Below are 14,647 nucleotides of genomic sequence, written 5' to 3' on the forward strand. Positions count from 1 at the left end.
GTGGCTATCTTGCTCCCTTCCCTTTGTTTTGCTGATCGGCTGCTGAGGGGTGGGGGGGTTGATATCACTCCAACTTGCAGCTCAGCAGTAAAGTGTGACTGAAGTTTATCAGAGCACAGGTCACATGGTTGTGACACCCTGGGAAATGAAGAATATGGCTAGCCCCATGTACAATTTCAAAATTAAATATAAAAATATTTGCGTTTTTAAAAAAAAAATGATTTCAATGCAGGATTCTGCTGGATAAGCTCTATTAACTGATGCATTTTGAAAAAAATCATGTTTTCCCATGACAGTATTCATTCAAGTTTCTCCATTCATGTGCTATACAGGTATGGGGCCTGTTAATCAGAATGCTTGGGACCTACGATTTTTCAGATAAGGGATCTTTCTGTTATCTGTATCTCCATACCTTAAGTCAGCTAAAAACTCATTTAAACATTATATAAACCTAATAGGATTTTTTGGCTTTCAAAGATTAATTATATCTCAGTTGGGATCATACTTATATTATATGCTTATAATGGAGTCTATGGGGGATGGCCTTTTCATAATTCTGAACTTTCTAGTAGTACCCATGAGAATGCGCATGGAAAAACATACATATATATATATTATAATATTAGCCCTTGTAGATTGTTGCAGATAAGGCCAGTGGCACACGCAGCATTTTTTTTGCTGGCATATAAATACCAGCAGAGAATAGTGTGATCTACTTTTGTCCACCCCATTTGTCTGCACATTAATAGACACAGCATCAGCCCGGTACCATGCACACAGGGTGAATTTGATGCAGATTTGCTTAAATGTATTTTTGCCCCAAAATCTTCCCTGTGTGTGCATTAATGGGCCAATGGTGCGTCTGTCAGTGCGCACACAAGATAAAGTGGACCGAGTAGATTAGCATTTTCTCAGTTGGTGTAGATACATTGTGCATGCCACTTTAATCCTAGGGCTTTCAGGCTGTGGTGCTGTGAGCTTCAGTTTTTGCCTTAAAAACTAGGACACTTCTCCTGTGCCACAGCAGGAAGACCATAGGGCTCATTTATATCCACAGACAGTGTGTGCAGAGTGCAGTTTTGAGAACAATCACCATGTTATTTTTCCCACAATGCAATACAATATTGTTTCCCAGTATCATTGCATCCACAAGTGGACATTGCGCCTAATGCAGTTGTGCTGGACCGATTTTTTTAGTCGCAAGTCTGCTGCACCTATTGATGCAGGGTGTGAAGGCAGGAAGGACTGAGCACCACTGTGCACAACTATACAGAAGTGCAGAGAGCACATTTTGACACAAGTACCTTTAATGAAAGTAGTACTTAAATAAAAAAAAAAATTGAATAAAATTTTAAAAATACCAGAAGCCTCGGTTATAACTGTAAATGCGGTTACGCTGAATTGAACACACATTGCACATATTTGTATAATAGCACTGAGTGGTCTTGCATCTATCTGTCCAGTCTGCTCTGATGAATTGTGAGCAGTTGCAACTGCTGATGCTGGGGAACCCTGGAGCTATTACCCACACCATGAACATGGCAGTAATGGTTACAAAAGGTACACAAACCCCACCCTAAAAATATCAACAACTTGTACACAGTCGCATTCATTTTGACCCACTGGGTGCAGTTATGGCAGGTGCAATTTCCCATGCAACCACAACGATGTTTGAAGAAAACACTTGCATAGTGGATAAAAGAAATTGGTGACTTGAGCCTACTGCATCACTTTTGTAAATGCACCTTCTAGGGGTGCTATAATTATCTCTGGAGAATGTGCATGCTTTTCTCGAGCAAACAATATAGTAGTTTCAAGTCTTTATTTAGTTATTTAGCCTGTGTTCACCAATAGTGATGGGCAGATCTATCCCCTTTGCCGAAAAATGGGCATATTTGCAGCGACTTTCTCAATACAATGGAGTTTATAGGTGTTTTTTCACAGCAAAACCCAATGAAAAATTCTGTCAAAAATTGCATCATTATTCAGCAAATGTCCAGTTTGGAATTTCTGAAACTATCTGGTTGCTAGGGTCCAATTAACCCTAGTAATCAGACTATAATTTGGATTAGATACTGGAAGATGAATGGGAGAGGTCATAAATAGAAAGACAAGTAATGAAAAGTAACAATAACAATAAATTGTAGCCTCACAGAGCAACAGGTTTTTAGCTGCTGGGGTCAGTGACACACATTTGAATGCTGGAAAGAGGCACAAGAGGAAGGCAAATAATTATAAAAAAATATTAAAAAAAAGAGTATAAAATAAAAATGAAGGCCAGTGGAATATTTGCTAACAATAGACTATTCTATAGCTGCAATTTTGAATGTAAACTGCCCCTGTAATTCCTTTGCAGAAAGCTATTATGCAGAGACAGATTTTGTGTATAATGTTACATACTAGAACATAATAGAACTGGAATGGCTTGTCACTTAGGAACATGGCAGTCCAGATTTCCAAAGGGAATAAGTGCAGTTGCTCTGGCGCTTTCATGGGAATGCCATAGCAGGCAGTAAGGGGGCACCTCCTGAGCAATGACAATCATGGGTGTAAATGTCTCCTGAAATCACCCCGTGAGACATTGCATGTTAAATTGAACTGTTTGATGGGGTAACTGGATACCTTTTTGTTTTATGGCTTTATATACTTGTAATTTTCTAGCCCCAATTTCACTAATAGACAAAAAGGCACTCTGGTTAATGACAGACGGACATCTGTCTCTCTGACACGGCAGCAGCTGCCACAGAATTCTTAACTGAACAATAGGCTTACAATGCAATGTAACATCTGCTGGTCTTTAATCATGTGGGGCCTGTGCTGAGCCAAAGTCTTACCTACTTTGCAGGGATTCAGTTACTTTTGATGGTATTTTAGTGGATTCTCAGTATAATCTTCTGGCCCCAGGTAATGAATAATGGGTATTGTGGAGGATATCCAAAACACATGGTTCACATTGCAGTTTATAAAGTTCCGCCCCACACCACCAACTCCTTTGTTTCTTATAGGATTATATTTGGGGGTTGATGTGATTTAACCAAATATAGCAGTTTACCCCTATTTCTAGCAGTTTTGTTTCCTAGCCACATAATAACCTGATTCTCTAAAACTGTATTTCTTTATTAATGTTTCCAGGTTTGGGATAAATTATCCAGAAATTCGTTATAGAGAAAGTTCTGATTACAGGAGGACCATCTCCCACAGAGTCCATTTAAGCAAATAATTCTAATTTCGTAAAATGATTTCCTTTTTCTCTGTAGTAATAAAACAGTACCTTGTACTTGATCCCAACTAAGAAAGAACTAATAAATACCATTAAAAGTAACTTAAGGTATGGAAATCCAAATTAGAGAAAGATCCCTTATGCAGAAAAGCCCAAGCATTCCAGATATTAGATCCTTTAACTATATAGGGTATATCAAAGGTAGAGACAGAGACATTGGTTCTGTATACTGTATGAATGTATTATTATTTATATAGAACTATCAATGAACTATCAATTGCAGCATATCCATCTGCAGTGAGCTTTAACTTTGGGCTCTGCTAGCTTGCATGTGGAAATCCAGTTTAGTCCATTTATGCGCTAATGATCCATCCTGACTGGATTTTCAGTTTTCCGGGGAAAGACATAATGCCCCATGTACAGAAGCCAGTGCATCAGTTCTTTGGAGGCATAAAGAGTTTTTGCAGTTTCATCCTTTACATGTTTATTAAATCTCCAAAGTGAATGTTATGCTCAGCTTTGTTTTGTTTCATTCTGTACTTTGTCCTTCCACCATAACTGGCATGTACAGTGTATGAGTCCATGCCTGCCTTGTACTCCCCATGTGTGCCATATGCTGGGTGCTGACATTGTCAGCAGTGTCTCTCTATTAATACATTGCACCAAATCATGTAGGTAGGTGACCACTTTACTGCTGTGTGGGGGTGACCCCTAGGTCAGTACTATGCAATAATAAAACTATAGCTAAAAGTTAACAAGACACATTTCTAATATAAGATTAGTATTTGGGAATTTAATCCAGCCAAGGTACCATCTACATGATGGCGTTTGCTCCATGAGTATGCATGGGTTTGTTCGTTGTTCCCACAATTCAAAAACATATTGCCACATTTTAAACATTAAATAAACCCAATAGGATTGTTTGGATCAGGTACAAGGTAGTGTTTTATTATTACAGAGAAAAATCATTTTTAAAAATTAGAATTATCAGTATAAATCTGCTGAGCCAACAAAGGTTTCTCGCTATCCCCTGTGTGTCTGGAAGTGGCTCAGTCCCCACTCTGAAAATGTTACTTGCACCCAATTTATGTCAAAACACAAGTGCCACTGAGTCTGCTATGAGGCATTGGGTGCAAACTCAGAGTGTGAATGCAACTATGCTGAAACTATGGGGGGAAATACTTATATTAGTTGAGATCAAGTACAAGGGACTCTTATTACAGAGAATAAGAAAATAATTTAAACAAATTTGATTAAAATGGAGTCTATTGGAGATGGCCTTCCTGTAATTTGTAGCTTTCTGGATAATGGGTTTCTGGATAAGGGATCCCATACCTGTATGTATGTATGTGTGTATATATACAGGTATAGGATCCATTATCTAGAATGCTCAGGACCAAGGCTACGGATATGGGGTCTTTCCATAATTTGGATCTCCAGAACTTAAGCCTACTAAAAAAAACAATAAAACATAAATTAAACTTAATAGGATGGCTTTGCATCAAAAAGGATTAATTATATCTTAGTTAGGATCAATTAGGATTAAGGTACTGTTTTATTACTATAGAGAAAAAGCAAATCAGTTTTAAAATTCTGAACCATTTGATTAAAATGGAGACTATGGGAGATAGGCTTTCCGTAATTCGGAGCTTTCTGGATAACGGGTTTCTGGATAACGGATCCCATACCTGTATATATAGCTGCATCCAGAATAGCACTTAGCGCATTGTTTGTGCATTTGTAAATGACCTTTTTAGTCCAAAACGTCAGAAAATTTTAAATCACCGGTTTTGCATTGCAGATAAGTATCTAATATTTTAAGACAGGAATTATGCATTGAGCAGTGCTTCAATTAGAGAAAAAAGTGATAAATAGGCAAGAAATAAGAGGCAGCCATTTCTGGGGGGCACAGTGGGTACCTGGCTAATATGCCATTTCATACTGTTTGTACCCTACAGGACTTGTGGGGGGAGCACCATCTTGTTTACCCCCAGTGGGGGGGGGTGAAAACAGCAAGATGACTATTTTTGTTTTTTTATTGCTAATGAAAAAGACTTTAGTTTATATGTTGTTAAAGTAACACAAGAGCTCTAAACAAAAGCAAGAGGCCAGAGTTCCATCATTACCTAGGGTTGTAGCAATAAAGAAATTGCAAGCCCAATTTAGATATATTCATACTCATTTAGTGCTGCTCTCAAAGGCCATTACATTACAGTAGCACTCAATGGGTTATGCCTATCAGCGCCCAGTACTGGCATCCCTCAACTTGTGCCCAGCTCACCTCATTTCAGGCTGGCCCTTATGGAGGGGATTTTAGCTGTTCTTGCAGTCACTCATATTCAGAAGACCAGATGGTACATATGAAATACATTATATAGTGTGTAAATGCCATTTGCCTGTGTTTAGCAACAGAAATGTAATCATGTTGTATTACAAACTAGAAACAAGAAGAGAAGCTGGGCTGCAGTCCAAGCACCTATGATTACAATTATCTGCATAGCGAGTCTGGGAAACCTGAAATGAATGAAGATGTCACACAAGAAAACACAGAGGAACCTATTTCAATAAGGGACAGCACTGATATTGATCTAAATGCCAGTAATAACCAGGGAATAGAGGTAAGAACCAGGATTTGCCAGAGATGTGGTGGGATGATAATAAAATGGAACTGGAACACTAATTTTAACATTTCACTATTGCATTTTTGAAAAGGGAGTAATGCAGGGGTAAAGGGTGTCAGTTGCAGATGTAAGGGTGTCACTTGCAGAAGTAAGGGTGTCACTTGCAGAAATAAGAGTGCCACATGTAGGAGTAAGGGTGTCACTTGCAGAAATAAGAGTTCCACATGCAGGAGTAAGGGTGCCACATGCAGGAGTAAGGGTGCCACATGCAGGAGTAAGGGTGCCACATGCAGAAGTAAGGGTGCCACATGCAGGAGTAATGGGTGCCACATGCAGGAGTAATGGGTGCCACATGCAGGAGTAATGGGTGCCACATGCAGGAGTAATGGGTGCCACATGCAGGAGTAATGGGTGCCACATGCAGAAGTAAGGGTGCTACATGCAGGTGTAATGGGTGCCACATGCAGGAGTAATGGGTGCCACATGCAGGAGTAATGGGTGCCACATGCAGGAGTAATGGGTGCCACATGCAGGAGTAATGGGTGCCACATGCAGGAGTTATGGGTGCCACATGCAGGAGTTATGGGTGCCACATGCAGGAGTAATGGGTGCCACATGCAGGCGCAAGGGTGCCACATGCAGAAGTAATGGGTGCCACAAGCAGGAGTAATGGGTGCCACATGCAGGAGTAAGGGTGCCACATGCAGAAGTAATGGGTGCCACAAGCAGGAGTAATGGGTGCCACATGCAGGAGTAAGGGTGCCACATGCAGGAGTTATGGGTGCCACATGCAGGAGTTATGGGTGCCACATGCAGGAGTTATGGGTGCCACATGCAGGAGTTATGGGTGCCACATGCAGGAGTAAGGGTGCCACATGCAGGAGTAATGGGTGCCACATGCAGGAGTAATGGGTGCCACATGCAGGAGTAATGGGTGCCACATGCAGGAGTAATGAGTGCCACATGCTGGAGTAATGGGTGCCACATGCTGGAGTAATGGGTGCCACATGCTGGAGTAATGGGTGCCACATGCTGGAGTAATGGGTGCCACATGCTGGAGTAATTGGTGCCACATGCAGGGGGTAAAGGGTGTCTTCCACTGTGTTTTTTTGTCTCTCTAGGGCTTTACTGACATTTAGAAACTGGTAACGGTGGGGGAGAGAAGATTGGTGGCCTATTTAGTCCAAACTAATACATAATATTGCTACAATGTTTCCCAACAAAGAATAAGTCAGGTCATGCCACCTGAACCAATCTCCTTTCTAACCTACTTTTTTACTATAACAACATGAAGTGCCTGCCTAGTGTGGCAGTGAAGGCTGCCGTTTCATGATGTGCATTGAGGGGGCGGAAGAAAGGTTAGCTGGCACCTAGAATGTGTGAGGTATGGGAGCTAGCAGTGCCATTTATTATTAGTTAGTATTAGTTTCCCTTTAAATTTCTCAAGATCACATACAAATTCATGTGTGTGTTTTTTCCTTTTCCTTGTTAATATTTAGAGAGAAATGTTTCTCTTTTAGCACTGTAACATATGTCTGGATATATTGTAGAAAGGTGATGGATGGATGGATGAATAGATTGACGTATTTCTAGATAAGAGATATAGGTGGTTAGTGGACAGAATGGCAGCTATGAGTTATTTTACAGCTCACTGCGGCTCTTGGGTTCCTCTGTCAGCAGAGTTGTGTTTAGATCAGCAGCTGTTTGGCTTTCTGTGCCCATCCCCCTACCATTGGGGGCAGGGGGCAGAATATAATGGGAAATGAGGTTGATGCTTGGGATCTCCAAGATAATAGCATCAAGGGAGTCTGTGGCAGAAGCTTTTAGGGCTGCTAGCTGTATATTTACTCATATAGTCACAGAAGAGAGCACTAAACAGGAGCACAGATGGCTTTCTTATGTAGGGGATGTATATTAATATTGAGAATAATTGCACTGACCCCATGTCTCACGTTGAAGAGTGACTTGCACTCACATTAACCTGCATGTTAGCCACATTCAGATCCGTCAGAAATTCCCACCACTTGGCCAAATTAGGCAAATAAGAGCTATAAATTTATGGAAAGCTTGTGAAATTCTGTAACACCTCTTTAAGAATTTCTAATAAAAGGGAAATTACAGGCACTTCTATCAGCTCTGTGTTTTTGGCCTACACAGCAGATAAGATATATCAGACTGTGTGATTGTATACTGCAGAGTGTGAGTGAGTACAAGCCTTTGACCAAGACCCCCTTTCCTTAAGTACTTCTCTTCAGCAACACCATCTTGCATGTCAGGGACAGACATAATGCCTATATGTTAGCTCTTATGCCCACCCAAATAAGATTTTTGTTTTCTTTGCAGAATGGTAGAAAATATAATTTACATCATACCATAAGCACATTTCCAATATATGTTAAGGCAACATTTTCAGTTATTCCCAAGTTATTTGAAAATGCAATTGTGAAAGCAGTTTTTGACTGTCCCTTGCTATTTCCTTCCCAGTTTGTCAGACTACAATGAAACAATGTGGTGATTCCTTTTTCCACAATGCCCTGAATGCTTTTGGTCTTTATTTGTAGTTCTGTTATTAACAAGAACATGCAAGGCATTGTGGGAATCGGAGTCTTGGCTGAAGGAGAGCTGACTACTGATACAGCCTTGCAGTTATATATAAATGGTCAAGGAAAACACAGAAAGGAATTTTAAAAACAGAAACAGCTTTTGATAGCAATTCCATGTATGCATAGCTTTATAATAACTGAATGTTTATTGGAAAGCTCCTTTACTCCAGAGGTGTAGAACAAATGATTGGCTTGGAGGCAGATTTATGTTTTAAAATGAATATATAAAGGCCAAAAAGCTCTCATACCTACACTTCTATTTGTTTCCCATTCAAGTGATTGAATGTGATGGCCCCTTGTAGCCATTTGAAATGCAGCAGGTTAATAGATAATGAGAATGTGAGTAGTATGCAATGGATTTATGATTCCTAACTTGTCCTGGGAGGGAAGGCGTTGAGATACAGAAGGGTGCCAAGCTGATGTACCTGTGTCAGTTGGATTGCTAGCTCTTATTTTTGTTCTCTCTGTTATCTTCATTATACAGATTGACAGAAACACAACCGAACCATCCCTGTTTTTTGAAGAATTTATTCAGCTGTTGGCTCAGACAGAAAATACACTCGAGGTAATGAAATTGTCATGATCTGTTTTTTGTTCCTCAAATCAAAGGATATTTGCTTTAGTTTAATATGAAATGTATAATCACATTTAAATATAAAAAATCAAAAAGTTTTGGAGCAACACAAACAGGAAAACTGTTCCAAGTGGCCAACCTCTTTCTTTAATTTACAGACTAGGGAAAGTGTATGCCTGTCAATCCCTTGATATGCACATGGGGGCAGGACAGTTATGGAGGCAAGGACAGCAAAACTGCGTTTTGGATGCGCCAAGTTTGCAAATAATGAAATAAAAGCTGTTTGAAAAATGCAACGACATGCTCATTGCTTCCCTTTAAAGCAGAGCAGTCATTTTGCCACAAAGCACTACAATATACCTAATAAGCATTTTCACTTTAATCCTTCCATTTAATGTCCAAATTAACCCATGACAAGGTTACGCATACATATAGCACTTCTTTATCAGCCATTCAGCCTTGCTTCCAAAAATATCCATGGCCACCAATATGTATTCTCCTCAACTGACCCTCAGGCTGAGCTTAAAGGAACAGTTTAGTGTAAAAATAAAACCCGGTTTCATTTTTACACTAAACTGTTCCTTTAAAGGTTTATCAAAGCAAATGGCTAAAGAATACCTAACTGGCCTTTAAGATGGGCAACTCTGCCACAGCATTGGGCAAGCTAAGGTAAACCAATATGACAAAATGCTACATGTACGGCTGGCATTCCTTTTTTCAAGCCTGTTACATTTTTAATCATTGTTGTGTAGCACAGTGACATGAAAGGGATCCTGGTGTGGAACTGCTGGATAATAAGTGTAGGAGAGCAGAAATGTATCCTGGCTGACTCACATGCTTCCTTTCTGCTTCTCTCGGGGTGGGCACATAACACGGATGAGTCATTTCTTTTGCCTGGCGAATGTCTGTAACTTTGAAATAACGGGTTACAAAATTATAACTTTGCCTACTTTCAGTAGCATGTATGTATTGCCTGGAAAATGATAATAGCAAATGATAATAATCTTTTCTTTGATAGGGCACAAATGAGAATGCACTTAACGCTACACAACCACCGAACCGAATGCCACAGGGAAACTCTGTGGGAGAGCTATGGCAGGATTTCCTCTTTCTTCCTGATTTAAATGTAAGTAACTGTCATCCTTAATGTCCAGACATTGGGAAAACCCCAGTTCAGCTGTGCAACCAAAGTCAGCAGCTAAATACAGTTAAGTAAGGAAATGTAACATACATGTGTCATCACAATAAAGCAGAGGTTTCCAAACTTCTCTCCTTTTTGATGCTTGACCTCGGAGTTTGATCTTCCAGCCTACAACACACACACTTAAGGTGGCCATACAAGGGCTGATAAAAGCTGCCGACGGTCTATGTATGGCTTGAGCAATATGTGAATGAAACTATAATTCAAATTTAGAGAGTTTTAGTGCAGAAATTTCAAATTGTGAAAAAAAATTAATTTGGGTGTTTATAAATCACTCCCTTATTGTTGCATTGATCTTGTTTCTACAATTACAATGGAGTAACCTGGCCATAGATGTGGAAGCCGCCATCAGTTTGAATTATAAGTGAGCTTCAGGAGTGCTTCTTAACTGTTTATCAAGAAGTTAGTAGCAGGTAACACATCTATGAGTTAATTTGTTTCCAATAAATGCAGCCCCCACAATCTTACTTTCACGTCCCCTGTGGGAAGCACTCCTCAGTTTGGGAACAAGTGTATTGCCTATGCCCACTTTATTTGGTTTCTTGTGAATATCTACTGCTTTTTGAACATGTAAAATATAAAATTCCATTTATTGATATTTTTTTTGTTCATCATTAGATTACACTGGAGGATATACAGCCTGTTTCTGATGCCAGCAGTGGTAGAAATTCCTTAACCCAGAATGCTGATGATTTTGGAGAGACGCTCAGCCAAGATGTGAATTTGCAGGAAGTTATGTTCCCCTCCAGGAGAGAGGAGACTTTGGCCCAAAGATCAGAACTGTTTCCTCGGTTAAATTCAAGTTCCAGCTCAGAAGGAAGTCTAAACCCAGCTAACCTGACACAGTTTCTGCCAACTACTGACAACAGCAGTAGAAATTTAACAACCCATGATCTCCTTTCCGGCATTGATGATAATGTGTTTGATGAAATAAATCTGATGTCTTTAGCCCTCGAAGAAGGCTTTGATCCAATTGAAGTTTCTCGGTTATTTGAAGAGCCAGATTCTGACTCTGGACTTTCATTAAATTCAAGCCATAGCCCAACATCAGTCAGTATTTCTGATTCTTCATCAGTGTCTTTTGGTGAAGATGAAGGTGCTGCAGGGTACAGCAGTGACTCAGAGAGTGTTTTGTATGATGGCCTGGAAGGAGCTGTTGGTAGCAGCTGGCCAGAAGTGAATAAATTCTGTCGCCTGGATTATCAGCAGAACTCAGACTACTCTGACAATGTTACTATGCACAATGTACATCATAATCACACATACAATCAGTTACCTAATCAATTAGAACCAGTTCATGAATATCATTACAGCTTGTCTGAAAAACAGGGCAAGTTAAGGAGCCCATGTGTCACTGGCATTGATAACAACCTCAGTCGTGACGAACGACGAGCCAAATCCCTAAGAATTCCATTTACAGTCGATGAGATTGTCAGTATGCCCGTGGAGATGTTCAATAACATGCTAACTAAGCACTGTCTTACCGAGTCCCAGGTAACAGTCATACGAGATATTAGACGCAGAGGCAAAAATAAAGTTGCTGCTCAGAACTGCCGCAAGCGCAAACTTGATGTCATTCTCAACCTCGAGGACGATGTGTGTCAGCTCCAGGTACGCAAGGAAAAGCTGCTGAAAGAACGGGCACAGTGCAGTAAATCTATGAGCCACATGAAGCAGAAACTTAATGACCTTTATCGGGACGTGTTTAGCAAACTAAGAGACGAACAGGGACGGCCTGTAAATCCAAGCCTGTATGCTCTGCACTGCAACAGCGACGGGAGCATCATGGTTGTCCCGAGGAGGTTATTCAAATCAGGACAAAAGCAGGATATGCAGAAAGAAAAGAAGAAATGAGCCATTCTGAAAACTAACTTTGTTGAACGTGTAATAATTATAGCAGATAAGCCTATAGATGATACAAACATATGGTTATTGGGCGAGAGTTGGACAAATATTCTAATATTTTGAGTTTATAAACACTGGACTTCCTGAAATAATGGACATGATAAGTTATGAGCATGATAGTAAGAATAGGTTTAATAGCTCAGACACTCGGATGACAGCTGTCTGCTAAATCTCTTATAGCCCTATCTCCGCACATATGGAATAGCTGCTTTTCCTGTTCAAATACGGCACTAAACTACTTAGCAGTCAGTACCGAGCGTACAGTAGCACCTGCATGGAAATACTGCCTAAAGGATTTCTAATTCATGCAGCTTCATTGCCTTCCCGTGGCTATTATTAATGTGTAAGCCATGAGGCCTACATACACTGCTTTTATACCTTTCACAGAACATTATAGGTATTCTAAAATGAAAATTAGGCCAATTTTCTGGTAAAATTGGAAATAGTAAAGCATTCGATAAATTAAAATCTGGCAAGCATTTTTCTTCGTTGCCACCTTTAATGAAGATGACTGTTGACTTATAAAGTGACCTTAGATTTAGTCTCTTGCACTGGAGCACATTGTCTCATGTCAGACTCTAGCTTTACATATTCTCTATTCCTTTGGCTCACGTTTGTTGTGGTGTGTGTTTTTAATTTATATAACTATACCGGCTTTTAAAGGCTTTAAATTATGCTTTTTGTACTTTTTTTTTACTTCATACCCTGTTGTTTTAAGTGGTCCTGGTGGCTAATCATGGGTAATCATTTGTTCATGTATGTAATACTATTATATTGAGCAATCTGGAGTTGCTGGTTCTATATTTTTATGTCATTTCTCCAGGATACAGGCAAGCCCATTACATTGTTTCTCGTTGTTTTATTAGCCAAACCATATCTGGTATAGAGACTGATGTAATTTGAATTAATGCTGCAAGACAATATACCTGTTTTCAGATACCTGCCTTTATTGTTTTGTAAAAGGGTTGGTTGGGTGTTCATAATGGATAAATAAATTCTCATTAATTTTCAGACTGTTTGGTATTAGTACAGAAACAGGGAAGTCAGTTAAGTTTACATCTCTTGTATAAAGAGCAAATTGTGCCTTCTTTGGAGAGCATTACTTAAGTTGGCCATACACGGGCCGATTGTAGCTACCGATATTGATCCCTTGGACCGATTCGGCAGCTTGTCGGCCCATGTAGGGGAAACAACGACTGGCCTGCTCGACCAATATCTGGTCTGAAATCGTCCAGATATCGATCGGGCAGGTTAAATAATTCAGTCGGATCGGGGACCACATTGGGCCGTTGATACGGCCCCCAAACCATCTGCGCCTATTCCAGTCGTTGGGGATATCGGGAGAAGGTCCGCTCGCTTGGTTTCCTCACCAGGTGAGCGGATCTTTAAGTGTATGGCCACCTATACACATTTCTCTTTTAGCCCAAATACTGGGCCTTCTTCAGTTTACTGGACTCCAGTTGGCTCAAATATTTTATGAGAAAAGGAAAACATCTTATTAAAGGGCTGATTTACGATATTATGATTGCTACTGCTCATTAAAGGGAAACTATACCTCCAGAATGAATACTTAACCAACAGATAATTTATATCATAATAAGTGGCCTATTAAAGAATATTCGCAGACTGATATATATATATATATACTAATTTGCAGCAAAGTCCTGCAGTCTCAGGTGTTCTCCATTATTCTATATGATGTTTACGTTTAATTAGTTCTAAATCAGGAGCACAGGAGTGATAGCTTGTCTGAAGGAGTTAGCTGAACTGGAATTGTAAGGATTTAGGTCTTCTGAATAGTCTGATACCCCACACACAAATGATTTGCCAGAGTATGTAGCACCTCAAAATATGAAAACTGCATCATTACATTTTGGATGACACTTGGATGAGCGCTTGCTAACAAAGCACAATTGGGCTGAATGCTGAACTAGTGCAGTAACCCATAGCAACTAGACATTAGCCATTAGTTTGTAACACTCTTAATTTCTGGTTGGTTGCTATGGGTTACAGCATGGTAAATATGCACAACTAAACTTGTTTTATGCATTGCAAAATATGACTGGAGAATAATATTACTGGCATTGTACTGTTAGATACTGATAGTGGCTATACACCTGTGCTGCTACCTTGGGCTTTCCTTCTCAGCCATGTCACTATTTGGACAGGAGATCTGGTTCAGACTAGTATTGGCTGTTACAATTCACAGGGATGCCTAGCCCTCTCATTTGGCCTACAAACACACCACACAAGTTGTTTTCATCACTTAAAATGCATGTTGAAGGTACACCAATGAAGTACACTCTTCAGACCCAACCAAATGTGGGGGGGGGGGCAGTAATTACTGTGTGGGTCCCATATTAAACACATTGTGTGTGCAGTTAGATTACTGTACCCTTGGTACACAGGGAGATTAGTCGCCCCAAGGCAACTTCGGGACATCGCAGTGACGCGTATGCCATCCCACTGGTGATTTACATTCTAACCTGTGGGATGGCATTGCGGGGAGACAATGAAGATTTA

At 40.1% G+C, this 14,647-nt stretch overlaps 1 protein-coding gene across 2 annotated transcripts in view; it reads left to right on the top strand.

Annotated features, from left to right (window-relative positions):
- The window catches only part of nfe2l3 (nuclear factor, erythroid 2 like 3), a 21,802-nt gene extending 8,667 nt beyond the window's left edge, over window positions 1-13,135 (top strand). The window contains exons 2-5 of one of the 2 annotated variants that reach the window (XM_002933386.5): window positions 5,662-5,838; window positions 8,929-9,009; window positions 10,037-10,144; window positions 10,838-13,135. In XM_002933386.5, coding sequence (XP_002933432.2) covers window positions 5,662-5,838; window positions 8,929-9,009; window positions 10,037-10,144; window positions 10,838-12,073 — 1,602 coding nt within the window. In that variant the 3' untranslated portion in view covers window positions 12,074-13,135. The remainder of the gene's footprint in view (window positions 1-5,661; window positions 5,839-8,928; window positions 9,010-10,036; window positions 10,145-10,837) is intronic. The other variant, XM_004915400.4, reaches the window with a different exon arrangement.
- The last annotated feature ends 1,512 nt before the right edge of the window (window positions 13,136-14,647 follow it).

This window comes from Xenopus tropicalis, chromosome 6, assembly GCF_000004195.4.
Source record: "Xenopus tropicalis strain Nigerian chromosome 6, UCB_Xtro_10.0, whole genome shotgun sequence".
Lineage (NCBI taxonomy): Eukaryota > Metazoa > Chordata > Amphibia > Anura > Pipidae > Xenopus > Xenopus tropicalis.